The 24,792-nt window shown below is 34.7% G+C and overlaps 1 protein-coding gene across 1 annotated transcript in view; it reads left to right on the forward strand.

The window, feature by feature from the left end:
• LOC103263401 (gephyrin-like) overlaps positions 1-24,792 on the forward strand; it is a 324,475-nt gene that overhangs the window by 173,169 nt on the left and 126,514 nt on the right. The window contains exon 3 of the mRNA XM_021713947.1: positions 16,503-16,560. Coding sequence (XP_021569622.1) covers positions 16,503-16,560 — 58 coding nt within the window. The remainder of the gene's footprint in view (positions 1-16,502; positions 16,561-24,792) is intronic.

Genomic DNA, 24,792 nt, shown 5'->3' on the forward strand with positions numbered 1-24,792 from the left:
CTTGCCCTCTTTATTACTAATAACTATCACTCTTATGTAATTTTCATTTCAATCATCCCTTTCTCCAATTGCCACTTCTTTCTCTATTTAACTCTGTCTAGTAACTCAACTGTAGTAAATCTTTTATCTCACTGGGACCTCCATTCCTTTGCTCTACTACCTTTTGATTAACTTTTTTTACCCCTTTCATTTCCCTTCTTACCCAGCTTACATTGTGTGGTCAATATTTATAAGTACTTCCTTGAACACACCTTTAGTTTTCATGTCCCTTTCTTGTCTTATTGTGTTTTCTTGGGTGTATTATGGCCATACAATGTTAACTGGTCCCAATTCTTAGAAGTGTGAATGATACTTTATGATGAAAATAGATATTAGGAGATGTTATTTAGTTAAGGGTGCTGAGATGGGGAATTTTTTTGGATTATTAAAGTGGTCCCTAAATGCAAGCACAAGTGTCCTTGTAAGAGAGAGCAGAAGAATATTTTATATAGAGAGAAGTGAAGATCTCACACACACACACACACACACACACACACACACACACACACACACACACAGCGGAGAAGAAGATATGAACAGAAGACAGAGATTAGAGTCATGTGGGCCACAGTTAAGGAATGATGGCATTCACCAGAAGCTGGAATAGGCTGAGAATACATTCTCCACTAGCCTATGGAGGAAGTGCAACCCTGTAGACACCTTGATTTCAGTGATCAAATATGTTGAATCAGTAATACTGTTTTCAGACTTCTGCCCTCAGAACTGTGACAGAATACATTTTTGTTGTTTTAAACCACCAAGTTTGTAGTGATTTGTTACAACAGTCATGAGAAACTAATACATATGGCTAATCCATAAGATAGGTTAAATCTTTAGTCCGTCTATTTTGGACATATTTCCTTGCAGCTAAACTTAACTAGTTCTGAAATTTATGATCAATGACTGTTTATTAGTCCATTTATTATAGGCTGAGACTTTATTTCTCTAGTTCAGAGATTGGAAAGTGTATTCCATAAAAGGCCAACAGTAAATATTTTAGACAGTGGACCATATGGTCTCTGTCACAACTATTCAACTCAGCTGTTATAGTACAAAAGTAGCCATAAACATAATATATAAGCCAAATGAATATGGCTGTGTTCTAATAAAACTTTATTTACAAAAAGGAAGCATCAGGCCAGATTTTTGCCAGTCACTGTTGTAGTCCATTCTCTGCTCAAACCTTCAACAATTTCTTCCCAATCATCACTTCTTAGCTTATTAACTGTGCTGTCCACGTTTTGGAGAAAAGAAAAGCGATCACAAGAGAACTTCCCTATGTTCTTGCCATACCTTTCTTCATCTGTCCAAACACTGCCTTCCAGCCGGGCTCGGTGGCTCAGCCTGTAATCCCACGCTTTGGAAGGCTGAGGCGAGTGAATTGCCTGAGCCCGCGGGTTCGAGACCCGCCTGGGCAACTTGACGAGACCTCATCTCTATACTAAATCAAAAAAATTAGCTGGACGTGGTAGTATGCGCCTGTAGTTCCGGCTACTTGGAAGGCTGAGGTGGAAGGATCGCCGGAGCCCAGGAGGTCAAGGCTGCAGTGGCCGGAAGTGGTCACTGCACTCCAGTCTGGGTGACAGAGTGAAACTCGAACTCAAACAAAACAAAACAAAACAAACACTGCCTTCCTTTTTGTTAACTAGGTGAATATACATGGAAGAACCATGCAGGTCTGTAGCAAAGGTCAAGCCATCTATTTGTGCATATATCCCTCCTCTTTTCCATCACCTAGAGATATGACTCCAGCAACTATCCTATTTCCTGAATCTTTAATGTTCTCTTTCTACTTGATTTTTCTCATCAGCATACAAACATACTGTTATTTTCTTATCCTTTAATAAATATCTTTTGACCTCCTTTCTCCTTATAGGTATTGTCCTACTTATCTTCTTCCCTTTTTAATAAAATTTCTTTCTACAGTAATACAGAAGATGTTTATACTCTTGATTTACAGTTCATCTCCTCCCATTCTTTTTCTCTTCCTTTGAAAACTTATCATGTAAAATTTCAAACATATATAAAAATAGAAAAAAAATAGTATAAGTACCTCTGTGCCAATTACAGTTTCAACAATTCGTAACTCATGGTCAAACTTTTTTCATCTCTACTCAATTTTTTAAATATACTGCTAGATTATTTTTAAGCAAATTCTTCTCATATAATTTTATCCACAAATATTTCCATATGAAAAGATGATGCCTCTTTAGTTTTAAATATAACCACGGTACTGTTATTATACCAAAAATACATTTTTCTTAATCAAATACCCAGTAAGTTTTCAAATTTTTCTGATTCTTTCTTATTCTTTTTTGTTTTTACTGTTGATTTGTTATAATCAGGTTCTAAACAAAATTTTTTTGATTAGATATGTTTCTTAAGTATTTTTAAATCTGTGAGTTCCCCCTTCCTCGACCCTTTTTTTTCTTGCAAATTATTTGTTGAAAACACTAGACCTTTTTTATTGTTGTCTATGGAATTACATCCTGAAATTTGCTGATTGTAAATATGTGTAGGATCTTTCTGTATTTTTTCTATTTCCTTCACACTTGATCAGTTTTAGCTTTAATTTGGTTTTTTGTTTATTCAGGAAGAATATTTCATAGGTGATGTGTATAGTTCTATCTGGAGGTATATAATATATGTTTGTCTCTCTTTTTGTGATGCCAGCAGCTATTGATTATCATTACCTGGATCTAATATTTCATTCATATTCTCTAATCAAGGTAACTTCTCTCTAATCAAGGTTTAACACCCACCATGCCTCCAGAACAGTTTTTATTGAGTTCTCTGGATTTATCAGCAGTATTTGACAACCTTGCTCACTCCTGTCCTTGGGCTTTCAGGCTTTTCTTTGCTTAAATTCAAGGTCACTGTTTTCCTAGAATTCTCCTGGTAGTCTTCTTATCTTACTGGTTGCTGCTTCGATCTACTTTGCAGGTTCTTCTGGATAGCCAAGAAACCTAGACCTCAATCCTTGGACCATTTCTTTTTTTTATCTATACTTCTTTGGTGATATCATACATTCTCACTGCTTTAAGTACCATCTGTACACTAATGACTTCCAAATTTATAGCTCTATCCTATGTCTCTTCTACCAGATTTGTATATCCAACTTCCTACTTGATATTACTGCTTAGATATGTAGTAGAAATCCCAAACTACACTTGCCCATAACTTAAACCTATCCTCCCTATCCTCTAAACCTCTGCTCACAGCCTTTTCTATCTCAGTTGATGGCAAGTGTCCTTTCAGTTTCTCAAGTCAAAAATTTTGGAATCATTTCTCTTTTCCTCATACTCATATTCATCATACTAGAAAATCCTGTACAGAGTCTGATGACTTTTTACTACCTCCATTGCTATCAGCCTGGTTTTAGCTACCATCATATCTTGTGTTGCTTATTGCAGTAACTTCGTAATTCATGGTTCTGCTTTACCCTTGCCTATCCCAACCCCACCCAATCTTATTCCTCAACTGGCATCCAAGACTGTCCTTGTAAAGCAGAAAAAGCAATGTCCCCTTATGAATATGCACAAATTGCACCCACAGGGAGACAATAAGAGAGAGAGAGAGAGAAAGCCATATCTGTAACATTTGCACATAACTGTGAAGAGTGGAGGCACGTGGCTGCAGGACACCTCGAGACTGTGGGCGTTGCACGGAGCACTCTAGTCAACCCACAGAAGGGAGTGTCGGATGTTTGTGTCGCTATCTTTGCAGGTGGGAGGCCCATCCAATTAAACAGTATTTTTTGGTGGGAAAAAAAACTAAAGCGGAAATAAGATCATGCCTTCTCAAAAACTTCTAATGTTTCCCATGTCGCTAAGAGTAATGAATGAGCATAGTTATGATCTGGTACTCTATTATTCCTTGGACCTCTCTCCCTACTTGATTCTGCTCATGGCACTGGGGCCACCTTGTTTTTCATAAGCACCGGGCACATTTTTACCTTAGGGACATTGTACTTATTATTTCTTCTGTTTGGAATGATAGTCTCTCAGATATCCACATGGTGGTTCTCCCACCTTAAGGTATTCATGTAAGTCATCCTCTTGGTAATGTCTTTGCTGGCCATCTTTTTTAAAAATTGCATTTTTCTAACACATCCTATTCTTTTTTTCCTGACACTGCCACCTATCATACTATATATTTTATTTGTTTATTATGTCTCCCTTCTACCTCCATACTAAAATGTAAATTCCATGAGAACAGGAATGTTTGTCTATTTCCTAATGTATTTCCAGCAGCTAGAATAGTGCCTGGCTCACAGTAGGTGCTTTAATGTGTGTTGAATGAATGAAATTAAATATATTTTTAAAGCATTTTGTTAAAGTTAAATAGATTTCTTTATTGCAAAACTCTCCAGGGTCTTTAATATGCTAATGAAATTATGGACATTCTCTCCCACAAAGGGACTTAATGTGTTGATTTCCTAAACTCATTTGTACATGTAATTTGGGATAGGGAGGAACAGTATCTATTAACATCTTAAAGAGCCAGGCACCTTGTCTCATGACTGTAATCCCAGCACTTTGGGAGGTGGAGGCAAGAGGATTCCTGAACCTGTGGGCAAGACCAGCCTAGGCAACATGGCGAGACCTCCTCTCTACAATAAATCAAAAAATCAGCTGGATGTAGTGGTGTATGCCTGTAGCTACTTGGTGTATGGTGTAGCTACTTGGAAGGCTGAGGTGGAAGGATTGCCTGAACCCAGCAAGTTGAGGCTGCAGTGGCCGTGAGCAGCATGCCACTGCACTCCAGCCTAAGTGACAGAGTGAGACTGATTAAAAAAAAATGTGGCCGAGTGTGGTGGCTCAAGCCTGTAATCCCAGCCTGGGCAACAGAGTGAGATGCTGACTCAAAAACAAACAAACAAAATCATCCTAACTCAATGTGGCCAGATGTGGTAGCTGAAGCCTGTAACCCCAGCACTTTGGGAGGCCGAGGTGAGAGGACTGCCTGATTCCAGGGGTTTGAGACCAGCCTGGGCAACTTGGCAAGACCTCGTCTCTATAATAAATCAAAAAATTAGCTGGGCATGTTAGCACGCCCCTGTAGTTCCAGTTACTTGACTGAGGCAGAAGGATCGCCTGAGCCCAGCAGGTTGAGGCTTTGGTGACCATGAGCATGCCACTGCACTGCAGCCTGGACAACAGAGTGAGAATCCAATTTAAAAAAAAAAAAGAACTCATTGTGGGGGTTTGCTACATTAATTAAGTTACTCATTCAGCAGGCATTTATTTACTACCTGTATGATGTTTTTCTAGATATTGTATAGAATTCAAAAACTAAACAAATCTTAATCCTTTTTAAGGAGTTTATTCTAGTAAAAAAACAAACAAAAAAAACCTCCAAAACTAAAGCATGTAAACAACTTAAGTGATCACCCCTTCTTCATATCTGCTTTTTTTTTTCTTTCTTTCCCTCTCAAGCCAGAGCTTGAATTACCTATGACTCCTCTTTCATCCTAATTCTCAATATGTAATCCATCATTAATTACTGTTCATTCTAACCTCCATAATATTTTATGAGTTTATGTAGTTTCTCCATCCCCACTGCTACCACTTTAGGGCAAGTCATAGTTACCACAAATGGACCACAGTGTCATCTGACTAGTTAGATAGCTTGTACTGGAGATTATACTGGATTATTTAGGTGGGCCCAATGTAATCACATGAGCCCTTGAAAGCTGAAGAAAAGGGTAGAAGAGGAAATCAGAGAGATATGGAACGTCATTTCTTCATATCAGAATATTTCAAAGACACATTTGTATAATGAATAAATGAATAATGGCCAAACTCACAGATATACAATCAGCACTGTTTATTCCTAAATAGAGTATTAACTTCTTCCATCCTAATGACCGATTTCATACTTTTCTTTAAAATAATGGACTTATCATCTCAGCTTTGTTATTTCTGATAACATTTTAAAAGAATTGGATATAGTATGAAAAGAAAAAATTTTAAGCAAAAAGCTATAACCAATACTTTCAAATAAATTTGGTGATATACCCAGAGGAACTCAAATCATTTTACAAAAAAGATACCTGCACATGTATGTTTATTGCAGCTCTATTCACAATAGCAAAAACATGGAACCAACCGTGTTGCCCATCAAAGCTGGACTGGATAAAAAAAAAAATGTGATACATATACACAAGGGAATATTATGCAGCCATAAAGAAGGGCAAATATATGGACTCTGCAGCAAATTGAATGGATTTGGAGTCGATCATACTCAGTGATTTATCACAGAAATAAATTTGGTTTTTTCAATCACCCCCTTGGTATGTTTGTAATTATTCAGATGATAAGGTTTGTCCCAATGTTTGAAAGTTTCTTGCAGTTTTTTCTAGATATGATTTAATATATGAGCACATTAGAAAAATTAATGTCATGCCTTTGTAATCACAGGACAGCTTTTTTTTCCCTTTCTTCCTCTGTTGTTTCAGTTCATTCCCTTCTTCTGTGCCATTTTGGTCAATAGTCTTTAAGTATTCTCCAGAATAGAATTGCAACAATGAAGACTGAGTGGTCTATAAAGAGCACACCTACTCCATTTTTAGGGTTGTGCAATGGGACAGATTTGTCTCATGAAGAAAACATCAGGAAACAGATGGCAGTTCACAAGTTCACTTGTGTACATTTCACATGCTGATGGTTGGTAATATGGGCATAATTGAGTACCAGGAATATTAGACACAAGAAAATAAATAACTGCCAATAATCAACTTGCTCTGTAACTAATCTTAGGAATTCTAATTTGGGGCACTCCTTTGATAATATCTTTTCTAGATTATGACTGTTTTCCTCTTTAGAAATGACATATCACTGAAACTAGGATTTTAAATACTGCCAGACATAGATTTCCTTACTTTTTTTTTTTTTTTTTTTGGTCATTGGGCCTTAAATAACATTTACTTTTACCATCTTGGCCACCTATACAAGGTTATTGAGCATTGTACCTAAAAGGTTTCAATGTAGACATCATTTGGATAAATTTCTATAATCCTTTCATGGTTATTTCCTCTAAGTGCTGCCTCACGAAGAAGAAAATAATTTGAATAAGTAATGCTCAAAACATTTATAAGGTTAAACATTTTTATAATACTAATTTATTTAGTATTTTTGTACCTATGTCCTTTTTTCTTTCAAAAAGTATTGTACTCCATTTATATTGTTTAATTAGCTGTTTAGTCATTGTGTGATACTCAAGTGATAACTTTCAGTCATTGAACATAATTTCTCTCTAACCTTTCATTCCTATCTGATTTATTATATAATTTCCACAGTTATATTATTTTTCAAGTACACTAGATTGTTTCAGATTTCTGACATTTTTTTTCTCTTAGCACATTCAGAGAATTCACAAATAACATAAAAGTATACTTTATTTCAAATCTTATATGAAAATACTAGCTTATATTTTGTAAAATTATAACTAACTCCAACTCTGCTCAGATAATACAATTTTTCTTCTTTTTTTTGAGAATGTCTTTTTAAACATGCATTTAAAAAACATTCCTTTAATCTGTCACTGAAACTGTTACATTAAAACCTATACATTGTTAACTTCTCCCATTGTTAACTTCTCCCAAGGAAAACGAATTTAGAGGACAGTTGATTTATAGACTTCTTCCCCCAAGAAACTGTATTTTAAAGATTGGTACATATATTAGCATTATATAGTATGTGTGACAGATTATGGTTCGTTCTGAAAAAAGCTCAGTAATTCGTATTAGGAAACGTCATTTTGTTGTATTTTATTGATAGTACAAAAAAAGAACTCATCTATATATTGTCTGCACTAAGTGATTTTATAGCACTCAATAAATCCTTAATAAGTTAAAAAAAGTATTGTGAGATAGAAATAATTGTTGAATGAAGCATTAAAATAAATCAATAAATAACAAATATAATTGAATAAGACGCTGTGTTTGATAACTTTACTATTTGTTTGTTTTTGTTTTGTTTTGTTTATTGGGTTTTTTTGAGTTGGAGTCTCACTCTGTCACCCAGACTGGAGTGCAGTGGCACGCTCCTGGCCACTGCAGCCTCAACCTGCTGGGCTCCAGCGATCTTTCCACCTCAGCCTTCCAAGTAGCCGGAACTACAGACATGTGCTACCACGCCCAGCTAGTTTTTCATTTGTTGTAGAGACAGGTCTCGCCAAGTTGCCCAGGTGGGTCTCGAACCCGTGGGCTCAGGCAATCCACTCGCCTCGGCCTCCCAGAGTGCTGGGATTACAGGCCGAGCCACCAAGCCCAGCCTTATTTTATTAATATTGTTAATTTATTTTGTTAAAATAAACCAGTGATAAGCCACATTACCAGAAAATATACTTTCTTATAACAGTTTTAGATGTTTTAAATTAGAGCTGAATGCTAAGGGTTTATGTTCTACCACAGGACCTTAAGCAGTGAAAAGCTCTAAAAATAATCGTTTACAGAATTTATTGAATATATGTGTATATTAAGTAGGTTGGAAGTCTCAGTTTTATATATAATAGAAGCTTTCCAATAGGATTGATATATTTGGCATCATTTAGATAACAGGATCTTCCTGGAAATGTTAGATTAATGTTACTTAATGTTAATTAAAATGATTTCTGATAATTTTATAAATGACAATAATCAAGCCAAGTATAGAGATATTTTTAGAACACACTGTTCTAAATAAGAGTAATTCATTAAGGTTTAATATATTAATTAGTATTTTGGCTTCTTATGGGAATCACTAAACATATGCTTGTTTCTTCAAAGTGAAAGCTTTGATAATGGAACATTGCCCAAACAAAGACATCTAGGAATTATTTTATAATGTCAGATTGTGTGTACCAAAACTTTATGATAAAGATTATCAAAATTAAGATAATGCTTCTTTTGGCCAAAAAAATCTGCTGAAGATCTTGGTAAAAATTCTCACATTTAGCTCCTCTGATATCATTCATTAATTCACCAAACATTTGTTGATTTACCAAGCTTTCAGCAGCTACTGTATGCTAAATATACAAAGGTTAACTAAAATGTTATCTGCACCTTTATAATCCAGTGGAGGATAAAGATCTCTAAGTAAATAATTACAATAATGGTACAAAGCGTATAATGCAGGTATGAGTGAGGCAGTATTCAATCACAGTAGAGAAAGTGCTTATCACTTCCAGAGCTTGGATAAGTCTTCTGAAAGTTATATTGAATCCTGAAGAGTGATTAGGAGTTCTTCAGGTGGAGAAGAGCATTCAAGATAGGGGTGACAGAATAACAAAAGGACAAGTGATTGCCAGATGCATTTATGAAACTACTGTTAATTGAGCATGGCTAGAACACAGAAGGACTGTGACAGATTAAGACAAAAAATTCAGCCAAGAATTAGGTTTATAAAGGAAATTGGCGCATGAAACTTTTAAAGGAATTATGCATTAATTAGAATAAAGGTGTAGCATGAAAAATTGAATTTTAGAAGGATCACACTTGAGCAGCTGTGATGAGGATACTATTAAACTTGTGGTTAGTGCAACGTACGACTGTGTTTCATTTGACAATTGGTGATAACGCACAAAAGAGGCCTGGACCATTTTATAAGATAGTAGGTAATGTTAGGCCACCAAAAATTCTCAATAAATTTAAAAAGATTTATATTATACTAAGTAAATTCTCTGACCACAGTGGAATGAAGCTAAACAAAAAAAGGAAACTAAAACGTTCACAATATGTAGAATTATGGAATCCACTCTTAACCAGCCAGTGGGTTACAGAAGAAATTACAAGTAGATCTAGGAAATACTATGAGGCAAATGAAAACAAAAGCACAACAGATGAGAACATATGGGATACAGTGAAAACTGTACCCAGATGGAAATTTATACATATTTATACTTACATTAAAAAGCAAGAAGCATCTCAAATCAACCTAGCCTTATATCTAGATGAACTAGAAAAACAAGAGAAAACATCCAAAGCTAGCAAATAGAGATGTGTAGAAGCAGAGTTTTTGTGTTCTATTGAAGTTAAGTTGCTATCAACTGAAACTAGATTGTTATACATTTAGAGTGTATAATCCCAGCACTTTGGAAAGCCAAAGTGGGAGGTTTTCTTGAAGCCAGGAGTTCAAGACCAGCCTAGGCAACAAAGCAAGACCCTATTTCTACCAAAAAATAAGATAAAAAAAGAAAAATTAACCAGGTGTGGTAGTGTGTGCCTGTAATCCCAGATACTCAGGAGTCTGAGGTAGGAGAATCACTTTAGCTTAGGAGTTCAAGACTGTGGTGAGCTGTGATTGTGCCACTGCACTTCAGCCTGAGTGACAGAGTGAAACCCTGTCTCAAAAAAAAAAAAGAAAAAAGAATGTTAAATATATTCCCCGTGATAACCACCCAAGAAAATGTCTATAAGATATACATAAAAGTAAATGACAAGGGAGTCAAAATGATTCACTCCAAGAAGGAAACAGTGAACCACAGTAGAAGGCAGTAATGAAAGGAAGGAAGGAAAAAAGGAAAGAAGAAAATAATAGGGATTAGAGTAGACAGAAAAAGGGAACAGAACATTAATAAACAGATTAATGGAAATTAAAAATTGGGTCTTTGAAAATATCAGTGAAATTGACAAACCATTAGTTATGTTGACTTAGGAAAAAACAGAGAAGATGCAAAAGCTAAAATTAGAAAGAAAACTGGGAACACTACTACTTGCCTTACAGTAATAAGAAAGATTATAAGAAGATATTGTGAACAATTGTTTTCCAACATATTAGATAGTCTATATGAGATGGTCAAATTCTTAGAAACAAATTAATTACCTAAACTAACACTAGAAGAAATAAGACATTTCAACAGGCCTATAATAAGTGAACCAATCACTCAGTAATCAAAAGCTTTCCAACAAAGGAAAGTATAGGGCCAGGTGACTTCATGGGTGAATTATACCAAACATTTAAAGAAGAATTAACACAAATCTTTCTTAAACTCTTGTAAAACATAGAGGAGAAGGGAACACTTGCACATTCTGTGAGGCCAGGATTTCTTTGCTACCAAAACTAAACATCACAAGAAAGGAAAATTTATGTCAATATTCTTTATGAATATAGATGCAGAAATACTAGCAAACTGAATCCAACAGCATATTAAAAGGATTATATACTATGACCAAGTAAGAATATACCAGGAATGCAAGTGTGGTTCAACATAAGAAAAACAGTTCCCGTAATATGTTACATTAATAGAATGAATAGGAAAACACTATATGATCATCTCATTTGACACTTAGCACTTAAAGCACTTAACAAAAATCCAACACCCTTTCATGATTAAAAAACTCAGAAAACTAAAAATAGAAGGGACTTTCCTCATGATGAAAGATATCTGAAAAACCCACAGTTAGCATCATACTTAGTTATGAAAAACTAAAAATTTTCCCCTTAGATCAGGAACAAAACAATAATACCCACTTTCACTACTGCTGGTCAATATTATAATGGAAATTTTATCCAGAGTAGGTAGGCAAGAAAAAAAATACATCTAAATTGAAAAGGAAGAAGCAAAAATATCCCTATTTACAGATAACATATCTATATGTGAGAAATTTTTTAAAAGTTCAGGAATGTCAACACACACAGAAATATTTGTGATTCTATATATTGACAATAAATAACCCAAAATGGAAATAAAAACAACTTCATTTAAAACAACATCTGAAAAATCTCTAGAAATAAATTTAACCAAAGCTATGAAAGACGCATACACTGAAAATTGCAGAACATTGCTGAAAGAAATTAAAGAAGACCAAAATAAGTTCAAAGCCATCCCATGGTCATGGAGTAAAAGACTTAATATTGTTAAAATGTCAAACTCGGCAGATTCATCTAGATTATCTAATTTTTTTGACATACAGCTTTGTTAAAGTACTACTCAAATGGATCTACAGATTTGGTATAATCTCTATCAAATTAATGCAGCCTTTTTTTTTGTAGAAATGGAAAAGCCAAACCTGAAATATTTGTGAAATTGCAAGGGGTTCCAAATAGTCAAGATAATCTTGAAAAATAACAGTATTGAGGGACTCACAATTTCCAACGTAAAAACTTATTATAAAGCTAACAGTTATCAAAACAGTGTGATAGTGACATAAAGATAGACCTATATAGATTAATGGAATAGAATAGAAGGTATGGGAACGAACTTGGATGGATTTGGAGTCAATCATACTCAGTGATTTATCACAGAAACAAAGAACTGAGTTCCATATGTTCTCACTCATAAGGTGACTTTGAACAACTATAATGCTATAAGAAAGCGATTGACAGTAATGGAAAACTGTCAGGGGAGCGGGGGTGGGACTGGCAGTTGAGGGAAACTGCTAGGGGAGGGAGGGGCATACCTCATCAACAAGGGTACCTGTATGATCAATGTTTATATACCTAACCCTGAATTGTACCCCACATCTTTATAATAAATAAATAAATTTTTAAAAAAGAAATGAACTCTATGGCCAGTGCATCTATTGTCAGTTGACTTTTGACAGAAGTGCCAAGTCAAAGCTGTATCAATAGTTTAAAGAAAGAATCTTCTCCTTAACAAATGGTCTTGGGACAACCTGGATTTTCACATGTGAAATAAATAAGTTGAACCTATACCTCACGCCATATAGAAAAATTAGCTCCAAATGGATCAGTGACCTAAATAGGAGAGCTACAACCATAAAACACTTATAAGAAGCAGAGATACATCTTCTTCGCCTTGGATTTGGTGGTGTATTTTTATATATGGTACAGATAACATGAGAAACAAAAGAAAAAATGGATAAACTTGGCTTTGTAAAAATTCAAAATTATGTGCATAAAACTTATCAAAAATTGAAAAGATAACCTATAGAGTAGGAAAAATATTTAAAAATCACATATCTGCTCAGGGCTTAAAATCCAGAGCACTCTTCCAACTCTATGACATCAGCAACAAAAACAACCAAATTCAAAATAGGTATGGAATTTGAATAGCTATTTCTTCAAAGATATACAAGTGCTTAATAAAACGTGAAAAGATCCTCAGCATCACTAATCATTAGGGAAATGCAAATCTGCAACATTATGAGATACTACTTTACACCAACCAGGATGGCCTTTAGAAATAATAAAAATAACAAGTGTTAGTGAATATTTGGAGAAACTGGACTCTCATATATTGCTGGTGGGAATATACAATGGTACCATTGTGGAAAACAGTTTGGTGGGTCCTCAAAAAAGCTAAACAAAGAATGACCAAGCAATTCCACCTCCTAGATGTATCTAAAATGATTAAAAAGAAGGACTCAAAAACGTGTATGCCACTGTTCATTTCTGCATATTTACAATAGCCAAAACAATCCAAGTGTCCATCAACAGATGATTGAATCAATAAAATGTGATATGTGCATGCAATGAAATATTCAGCCAAAAAAAGGAATAAATTCTGCTAAATACTACAACATGAAAAAACTCTGAAAACAGTATGCTTAGTATAATAAACAAGATACAGTAGGATAAATATTGAATGATTCAACTTATATGATATGTATAGAATAGGCAAATTCATAGAGACAAGGTAGATTAGGGGTTACCAGGAACTAGGATGAGGAGTAAATAGGAAGTTATTGTTTAATGATTATAGTTCCTGTTTTGGGTGATGTAAATGTTTTGGAAAAAGTAATGATGCACAGTATCGTGAATGTAATTAATGCCACTGAATCGCACACTTTAAGATAGTTAAAATGTAAGTTTGTTAGATACATTTTGCAATAATAAAAAAGAAAGCCAAAATCAATTATCTAAATTTGAAGTTTATTTCTGGACTTTATTGTATTTTACTGTTTTATGTGTCTTTCCTTATGCCAGTACTATACTGTTTTGCTTTCTATGACTTTGTAGTAACTTGAAATCAGGAATGAGAACTTTCCAACTCTGTTCTTTTCAAGATTGACTATTTTAGCTGGTTGTGGTGGCTCATGCCTGTAATCCTAGTACTTTGGGAGGCGGAGGCAAGAGGATTACCTCAGCTCAGGGGTTCAAGACCAGCCTGAGCAACATGGCGAGACCTCATCTCTACAATAAATAAAAAAATCAGCCGATCATGGTGACACATGCCTGTGGTTCCAGCTACTTGGAAGGCTGAGGTGGAAGTTCACCTGAGCCCATCAGGTCAAGGCTGTGGTGGCCACAAGTATGCCACTGCACCCCAGCCTGGGTGACAGAGTGAGACTCCAACTCAGGGAAAAAAAAAAAAAAAAGAAAGATCAACTATCCTATGTCTCTTGAATTTCCATATGAATTTTAAAAACCTCTCGTCAATTTTTATAACTGGTTTCTTAGTCCCAGCCCTGCTACTCCCAATTGTGGGACTTTTGAAAAATTACTTGTTTCACTTTTTTCATAATCATTATTATAGTTTATAAGAATGAAATACAAATATAATAGAAAAATTCATGTGAACCCTGACACAATGCCATAGTAAATGCTAAATATGCTAATTGTAGTGCTATTGTTATTATTACTACCACTATAACTGAAAAAAGTTGTATCACTTTTATATATTAACTAGAATAAAAACAGAACTTTACCTCCAGAATGAATTCTTCTCTCAATAATTAGGACAGTGTAGTGTAACCAAAATACATGAAATTTAGAGTTAATTTTTTAGTTTCTAGGCCTGAGTGCAGTAACTATGAGATGCTGATAGCATGTTGAACTTAAAGGTGTTTGAAATCTGACCATATTTAATGATGTCTTGAAAATAGAGATGTTATTTTCAGAAATTCGTTCAAATTTTGAAACTAATATTTGGTAAGTGAAAGAAGTTCGGCGCCAGTAACGACTCCTCACCCGTTTAAGGCCAAGAGATTTATTAAAGCGGCGGTTACAAGGAAAAAGGGAAAGGGTCTGTGGAGAGAGAGCGACAGAGGAAGTGGGAGAGAGGCGGGGAGAGAGCTGCAGAGAGAGAGAGAGAGAGAGTTGTAGTTGGGTAATAGGAAAAAATGGTGAGTTGAACAGTTTTTAAAGATTATCATGCATATAACTCAGTTGTTTTCTTTTCTTTTTTCTTTTTTTTTTTTTTGAGCCTCAGCCTCCCAAAGCGCAGGATTACAGGCTGAGCTACCAAGCCCAGCGAAATTAACTTTAATAATCTATTGTATTTAACCCATTATATCCAGAATGTTATTTTAACATGTAATCAATTTTTTTTTTTTTTTTGAGTTGGAGTCTCACTCAGTCGCCCAGACTGGAGGGCAGTGGCCGCTCCCGGCCACCGCAGCCTCGACCTGCTGGGCTCCAGCGATCCTTCCGCCTCAGCCTTCCGAGTAGCCGGAACTACAGGCATGCGCTACTACGCCCGGCTGATTTTTTGATTTGTTGTAGAGATGAGGTCTCGCTGCCCAGGCAGTTCTCGAACCGGCGGACTCAGGCAATCCACTCACCTCAGCCTCCCAAAGCGCAGGATTACAGGCTGAGCCACCGAGCCCAGCGAAATTAACTTTAATAATCTATTGTATTTAACCCATTATATCCAGAATGTTATTTTAACATGTAATCAATATTTTAAAATTATTTTTTCTTACTAAGTATTCAAAATTTGGTATGTATTTTACACTTATGTACATCTCCGCTCCTTTACTTACTAGTTCCTTCAGTTGCTTAAGAAAAACAACTGAATCTCTGTGTTTCGATTTCTCTATTTTATAATGAGATGGTTGCAAGAATTACGTTAGATAATATATATAATATGCCTGGCACATGGTGTTATATATCCTTAGTCACTTTCTTAAAAACATCTTAAACAGGTAAATATGTGCAATGGCATCACTGTTTCAAGGCAAACAACACATTTTAGATATTAAATTATTTATAACCCCCAAATTCTCATATCTTCCTGTTGGACAGTGCTGGACACACATCTCTCTGACTCTTGGTTTATATTATTTTTAAAAAGAAACTAAAAATCAATATTGGTTCACCCACTGTAGCCAATGTATCACATTAATGAAAGATGTTAATAACACAGGAAACTAGGGTGGGGCAGAAAGGTAGGGAAAATATTCACTCAATTTCTCTATAAACCTAAAACTACTCTAAAAATAAAATTGGTTATAAAAAAGCAAGTATCATATCTGTTATTGGTTCCTCAAGCATGTTAGTTATAACAAAATCTGTTAGTAAAAGTGACAGTTTTACCATTATTAAAATTATCAGTAAAAGACATGTAGTTATAGATAAAAATCTAACTTAGTGTTTTCTCTTTCAGTAGTCATTTATTATCTTCCTCTTTTAAACTAATAAATTGAAACTTTAAGCACAAAGTTGTTGTTTTTCCTCTATGGTTATTGGGATGGATATTGGGAAATTATCAGTGGCACTCTGATGCTAATGGCAGAAATCTTCCATATCTTTTGCTCTATTGCTGGTTTTGAGAATATTTTCTTCTCCTAATTTCAGGTTGGGTGGGACTATATCAGCATACAAGATAGTACCAGATGAAATAGAAGAAATCAAGGTACAGTATGGCGTTTTTCACCTCTGCAGAGACTTGGTATCTTGGTGGGGAGGTGGGGAGAGAATTGCTTTTTCTTATATTATTGAGTTTGGGGATATATTTGCACTTCATTGAATTCCCAGTTATGCTATTTGAATTAAAATTTTAATTCATCTACCATTTGGAATGCATTTCTGATAAAAATATTAGGAGAATCCAAAAGGAATTCTTTTCTGTGCCATTTGTTAAAAATGTATGTAAGTGTCACTTAAACACTGTATATATCATCAGTGTGCACAATTGTTGCAATTTCTTGTCATTATAACCCTTCACCAATTTTAGAGTATCAATCTTTTAGTAAACATTTCCTGGTTCCTTTGAAAACACAATATGCCAATTTTAATTAAAAATTTACATTACATTAAATAAAAGTTTGACTTATTCTTTAAAAATCAGAGCATTGCTACATTCTTTTGTCTCTCATATTTACTGTCTTATGGAATATTAATCTTCTAACATAACAAATTACCTTTGTCCAAAAGCACTTATCATCTATTGAGAACTGAATTTGCTATCTGTTCCATAAATAAGACAATTGAATAGCAATGGTCAAGAAAAAAATAATACTACTTAAGTTGTAAGAAATGACATATAAAGGTCTTAATAAATCATTAAGCTTGATTTGATTAAAATTTTCAATATTAAGTTCAGTACATTCAAATCTTAGTAAATAATCCTTTAACTTGTTTACATTATTTTTAAATCATTTAAGCCCTTTGATTCCTATTATGTAATATACTATTAGCTTCAGTATGTCAGATCTTCAATGTGTGTCAACATCAGAAATTAATACCATAATTATATATACTAACATCAAAAATTTTCAAGAAACTTATTCCAACTTGATGTAAATTAATTAAATGTTTTAGCTGGGAGGAACCTTAGGTCTAATCCAGATCCCTCATTTTTCAGCTGAGGAAATAGAAATGAGTGAAGATTTTTTTTGAAGTTTAGTAATTATTTCCAAAAATATAATCAAGTGTTGCTAAAGGTTAGAAAAATATGGATATATTACTCTTGAAATACATTTTACAAAGACTCAACAAAAGTTGGAAACGCTAGAAACTTTAAGCAATCAGTAAATATATATAAATAATTAGGTAACATTAATACAAAGGATATTGAATAGAAATCTGTCTATCTTAATGGTGCTCTATCTTATAATACAATTAAAATATGTGTTAAATGATAAACAAAGAGTCTTATGGAAATACAGAAGGAGGACATCTGGCCATTTCATAAAGTTAATTAGCAAAGTCTTTCCAAGAGGTAACTCAGCAAATTGAAGGTTTTACAGAGGCAAAGCATAAATATGAGATACTAGAACCTAGATCGTAGGGTATAAAATAAAGATTTGTGAGATATAGAGCTGGAGGTGGGTCTTTATGCCATGTTAAGAAGTTTGGATTTTAAACTGACTATGAAGTGTCATATGATTCTAAGAAAGAAGCAATCATTTGGTAGTTTTTTTAGCTTTTTTATGGTGAAAAAAATTTTTTCAGTATAAAGAAATAAGAGTGCAAGAAGATAGATTCAAAACAGTTAAAACCTGAGCTAAAGAAATGGCAGTGAGGCTAGAGAAGAAAAATAAGATTCAAAAAATATTTTTTAGAGTAGAATCAACAATATTTGATAATTTATGGGATGTTTAGGGGAAAATGGAAAGATTGACTCAGGTTCCTAGCTTGGGAGACTGAGTAGATGGGGTTGCTGTAACTTAAAATGATATATTAGAAAACAAATATTTTGAGAGGAAAGAGGATGTTTTGGACTTACTGAATTTGAATTTCCTCTCAGATAACCAAATATTCAGTAAGTCATTGGATAAATCAGCCTGGAACTCAGAAGAGAAGTATAATCTAGTAATTGATATTAGAATTTCTCATTATACAAGAGTTAATTGAGGCCATGCCAGTGAATAGAATTTATTGGAAAAACTATATGAGGTATTAAAATTGGACTGAAGATGTAGCCCCGGAAAAGGCCTACTCTGTAACCAGAGGATTAATATATTCTTTAGTTACTTTAATTAAATAGCAGGAATGTTGCCTGTTTTTAAATGGTAGCTTTTTTCTAAAGGATTAATTTTTTCAGAGAGAGAGAGAGTGTGTGTGTGTGTGTGTGTGTGTGTGTGTGTGTGTGTGTTTGAGGCAGGGTCTCACTCTGTTGCTCAGGCTGGAGTGCAGTGACATGACTCTTCGCAGCTTCGACTTCCTAGGCTCAGGTAATCCTCCTGCCTCAGCCTCCCAAGTAGCTGGAACCACAGGTGCGTGCCATCACACCTGACTAATTTCTTAAATTATTTTTTGTAGAGTTGAGGTCTCATTATGTTGCCTAGGATGGCTTTGAACTCTTAGGTTCAAATGCTCCTCCTGCCTTGGCCTCCCAAAGTGTTGGGTTTACAGGTACAAGCCACTGCTCCTGGCCTGTTGTTTTGTTTGTTTTTGTTTTTTGTTTTTAATTCTAGAGTTATAAAAATTATCCCTCAAGAGATTCCTTGAAAAAAAAAAAGAAACAATATTCATGGATGATATGTAACATATGATTTTATTTTTTTAAATCAGTTACTGGTATTATATCTAAAACAACTTCAGAGAGTTTGGGACCTGAGGCACGAAAATGTAGAATTGATCTTGTTTTGAAAGGTATCAAAAGAAAAATTGGTATAAAGCATTTTACCAACATTTGATGGCACCATTAATATTTTCATGTGAAATCGGATATAATTATTTTGGCTGGAGGAAATGTGAAACATCAGGGTGTAATGTTCATTTTAGTTGGGAGATATCTGAGTTATCTTAAATGATCTAATATGCCATGTATAAAGCATATGCATCTTTACAATTTAAATAATATGATTGGTTAAACATAATTTCATTTTTTTCAAGTGTGGGAATCTTTCACAATGTTTCTAACATCAGAAATCATTATTTAGTTCATACATAGTTTGAATTAAACCTATATCATTGATTATAATAAATCACCTCAAAATAGTGAGTGAATGATTGACCAAAGGCCAAGGGACAAAGAGTGAATACATTCTTGTCCCAATCACAGTTCCCTTTTTACCATAGATTTAACCAATATTCTGAGTTTTTTTCATTATCCGTTCCTTGTTTTTGCTCAGTTTTGCCACATATGTGCATGTCCCTTTGGACTTATGCTCTCTTTGAACTTCACATGAATTGAAGCATATTGTATGCAGTTTTTGTGCCTTGCTTTTTTGATCATCACTTTGTGAAGAATTTATTCATGTTATTGCCTGTAACTAAAGTTTTTGTTTTTGTTTAATTGTAAAATACTCCATTGTACCAGAGATTACTGAGACAGTATACCGTTGATGGTCATTTAACCTGTTTCCATTTGGGTGATTATAAAAAATGATGCAATAAATAGTTTTATAAAAGTATACTGATACTCATATGTAAAAGTTTCTCTGAGGTATATACTGAGGAATGGAATTCCTGGGTTTCCAAGAACATGTATTTTCAACTTTCCTGGATGAAATCAAACTTTTCTAAAATAGTTATGCCAATGGACACTACCACATTGAATATATTTATTTTAAATAGATATACTTAAATATTTATTATTTAATCTATCTGTAATGTTACTGGTATACATTTATTTTTATTTATATATATATATGTATATATATATACATAAAATGACTAAGCTGATGTAATATTTTTCAAATATATCTTTTTTCCCAGCTTAATTTAATGAAAAGTTATTTTTTCTGCACTGGATTGAAGTGCCTACTTTATCATATTCTAAATTTTTTTTTGCCTAGGGATGTGCATACACATACATAAGTCTGGCTTCTTCCTGAACTTTTGTTTTATTGATCTATGTCTTTCAGCTGTGCTGTTTTGGTTAAATGATATTTTGGCGTAGTAAGAAAGGTCCCATGTTGTTTTGTTTTGTTTTCTCATATATTAATTGCTCCAGATAATATTACAATCACTTTGTCAGATTTCAAAAGTATTCCAGTTAAGGAGACTTACAGTTTCAGCCAAGATTTCTTCCAGATCCTTCCTTTATAACTGAAAATTCCTTGACATCACAAAATAAACATAGATAGACTGTGAAAGGTAGAAAGAAGGCAGACACTGTAAGAACCTCAAGACTTGAGGAGTAACATCGCAGTGACTCACCTCAGTTCCCTTATTATCCCCTGTATATTCTAGACAAGGTGCTGAAGAAGCCTTTAATCGAGAACCACCGACAAGCACACACAAAAATACTACAACAAAAGTTTCTTTGTCTAGCCGAAGGACCAGGACAGGGGTAACCTAAGAGACTAGAAAGGCTTTTTGATAATATTCACCCAATTTCAGCTAAATACCAATAGAAAAAATACTCAGTTCACTCACAGTCAGTGGAGCTAAGCTGGGAGCTGATACTCTACCTCACCCCTGCCATTTCATAGAACCAAGTGGCAGAGTTTTGAATCCTTCACCAGGTAATGTCAGCAGGGCTGAGCAGAGAACTATTCTTTCATTGTTCACTTGGCAGAACAGGTGTTACTCTGATTTCCTGGACAGGATATTGTAGGTGGGGCTAAGCAGAGGCTGATCCTCTATGACCAGCCCAGCATAAACAAGCTGTGCTCTGATTCCCCCAGCAGGGTAGTGTCAGTAGGGTCTAGTGATAAGGTTAGCCTACATCCTCACTTACCAGTAATGAGATAAAACAAGGCAATACAAGGTAGAGCTAATTACTACTATCTCACCTCTTTCCCATGTTAGTGAGGCGTAGCAGGGAAGTAAACCTCTATCTCCATCTACTTCAACAAAACTGAACAAAGTGTAGCTAATTAGTATTCTCCTTATAGTATGAGTCAACTGTTTACTCTCCCCACCATTGGTGTTAGCAACAAGTCACACTTGGTGTCAACAGTGGAGCAAGGTTTTGCCTAACTTTCACCAGATCTCAGCAGGGCCAAGAAGGTAGCTGAACTTCTTTCTTACCATCTTTAGTAAATCAGTGTGAATTAGTGCTTCACTTTTGCCAGGGTAGTATCAGTGGGATCTGGCAGGAAGCTGAACATACATATCCATAAGACCCTCATTCTACACCACAACTTGGGGGCCATCTGTGAAAAAAGATTAGTCTCATAATATAAAACCCCAAATGTCCTGGATGATAGTAAAAAGATCACTCATTGCCGGGCTCGGTGGCTCAGCCTGTAATCCCATGCTTTGGGAGGCTGAGGTGAGTGAATTGCCTGATTCCGCGGGTTCGAGACCCGCCTGGGCAACTTGGCGAGATAAGGACTCATCTCTACAATAAATCAAAAAATTAGCCGGACGTGGTAGCACGCGCCTGTAGTTCCAGCTACTCGGAAGACTGAGGTGGAAGAATCGCCAGAGCCCAGCAGGTCGAGGCTGCGGTGGCTGGGAGCGTGCCACTGCACTCCAGTCTGGGCGACAGAGTGAGACTCCAACTCAAAAAAAAAAAAAAAAATCAATCATTGTACCAAGAACAAGAAAAATCACAACTTGAATTAGGAAAAAAAAAATTTACAGACACCAACACAAAGATGAATCAGGTGTTGAAATTATCTAACAAGAATTTTAAAGCATCTATTATAAAAAATGGTTCAACAAGCAATTATGAATTATCTTAAAAATTAAAAAATAGAAAAATCTTGCCAAAGTAATATAAATTATAAAAGGAATCAAATGGAAATTACAGAACTGAAAAATACTGTTACCAATATGAAAAACTCACAAAGGGGCAACAGAAGGAAGGAAGCATTTCCAAGTGCTGGAAGAAAGACTTTTAACCACAAATTTTATATTCAGTTGTTATCCTTCAGGAATGAAAAAGAAATAAGGACAGACTCAAACAAAAGAAAGCTAAAGGAATTTGTCACTAGGAAACCTACCATAAAAGAATGACTAAATGAGTTCTCTAAAGAGAAAGAAAATAACAGAAAAAGGCTTGAAACTTCAGAAAGTAAAGAACAGCAGAATGGGTCAATATATTTTTAAAAAAATTTTAAAAAACACATTGGAAGGTTGAAGGAAACATGTTAACACAATATGATATATGAAACTCAATATATAGAGAGTAAATACTTAACACAATCATATTTAAAACCTGGAAGGGTAAAGGCACCTAAATGGAAGTAAAGTTTCTACATTTCACTTGAAATGGTAACATCTGTATTTTAATACTCAAAACAATATACCTAAAACACTATAGAAAAAGATGGAAACCCAAAAAATGTTTAAGCGATTCACAATAGACAAGCAGATAGAAGTAAGAAATGGGACAAAAACAAAAAATAAAATGTCAGACTTAAGTCCTAAGATCTCAATTATTACCTTAAACACTCTAAATATGCCCATTGGAAGACAGATATTGACAGAATGGATTTTAAAAAATAATCCAATAAATGCCATTCTGCAGAAACTCATTTAAAAACAATGACACAGGTAGACTGAAAGCAAAAGGATAGAAAAAGATATACATGCAGACATTACTTTTTAAAAAGCAGGAGTGGCTATATTAATATCAGACTAAGTACTCTACTCACAATATTTCACAGTACTCACAATACCTCAGAACAAGAAAAATTACAGGAAACAAAAGGGACATCCAGAGTTGTAACGGTATATTACATAACATGTTCAGTTTTCAACAAAAATTATGAGGCATATAAAAAAGAGTGTGACTCGTACACAAGAAACAAACCAACTACTTGTAAGAGGTTCTAGATGTTTAATTTAACAGATTTCAAAGATGCATATCTAAATATGTTCAGAAGAGAAAAAAAGTACATGAAGTCATGCTGAAAGAAGTAAAACTATGATGACAGTGTCTCATCAAATAATGTATTAGGGTTTTCCAGAGAAACAGAACCCATAGGAGATACATAGGTCCATAAGAGGAGATTTACTATGGGAGTTGGCTCACGTAACAATGGAGGTCAAGTCCCATGATATGCCATCTGCAAGCTGGAGAAACCAGGAAAGTCAGTGGTGTAAATTAGTCCAAGTCTGAAGGCCTGAGAACCTGGGAAGCTGATAGTGTGTGTAACTCCCACTCTGAGTCCAAAGTCCTGAGGACCAGGAGCTTTAATATCCAAGGGCAGGAGAAGATAGACATTCCAACGCAAGAAGAAAGATAAAGAAACAGTTTACCTTTCTTCTGCCTTTTTTTCTCTATTTGGGCTGTTAGCAGATTGGATGATGCCTATCCCCATTGGTGAGAGTGGATCTTTTTTACTCAGTCTACTGATTGAAGTGCTAATTTCTTCAAAAACACCTGGCACACCAGAATTAATGTTTTGCCAGCTCTCTGGGCATCCCTTAGCTCAGTTAGGTTAACATGTACAACTACCACCACAAATAGAGAATACCAAAAGACATAGATTACATTTTTAGAAGTAAAAGAACCAACTGCAAATTCTGTAGTTGAAAATATAAACTGAAATGGAACATTTACTAGAGGAGATCAACAACAGATTTGAGTTGGTAGAAGAATCAATAAACTTGAAGATAGATAAATAGGACTTTTGCAAGCCAAAGAACAGAGAGACAAAAGAATGAAGAAAAATGAACAGGGTCTCAGAGCATTAAGCACACTAACATTTAAATAATGGGAGTATAAGAAAGAGAAAAATGCAGAAAAAAATTACAAGAAATAATGACTTGTTTTTATTTGTATATGTGTGTATGCATATATATACACGTGTGCACACATATTTTTTATAGTGATGTTATTTGTTGGTAAAATATTTTTATTTTTTGAAATTATTATTTTTATTTTTTTGAAGATGTAGAGTACAATTCAGGGTTGGGTATACAAATAGTCATTGTACAGATGAAGTTTGGGCCTCACTTTTGTCCCCACTTCACCTGATTTGAGATCAAGTACCCTTGTTGATGAAGTGTGGCCTCCCTCCCCCACAGTTTCCCTTTCTTGTAGTATTATGATAATCGTTCAGGGTCCACTTATGAGTGAGAACATGTGGTACTCAGTTCTTTGTTTCTGTGATAAATCACTCAGTAAAACGGACTCTAAATTCATCCAAGTTGTTGCAAAGTTCGTAATTTTGTCCTTCTTTATGACTGCGTAATATTCCATTGTGTATATGTACCACATTTTTTTATCCAGTCTACTTTTGATGGGCAGCACGGTTGGTTCCATGGTTTTGCTATTGTGAATACTGCTGCAATA

This window comes from Carlito syrichta, unplaced genomic scaffold (genome assembly GCF_000164805.1).
Source record: "Carlito syrichta isolate Samal-C Ts95f unplaced genomic scaffold, Tarsius_syrichta-2.0.1 Scaffold305058, whole genome shotgun sequence".
Taxonomy (NCBI): Eukaryota; Metazoa; Chordata; class Mammalia; order Primates; family Tarsiidae; genus Carlito; species Carlito syrichta.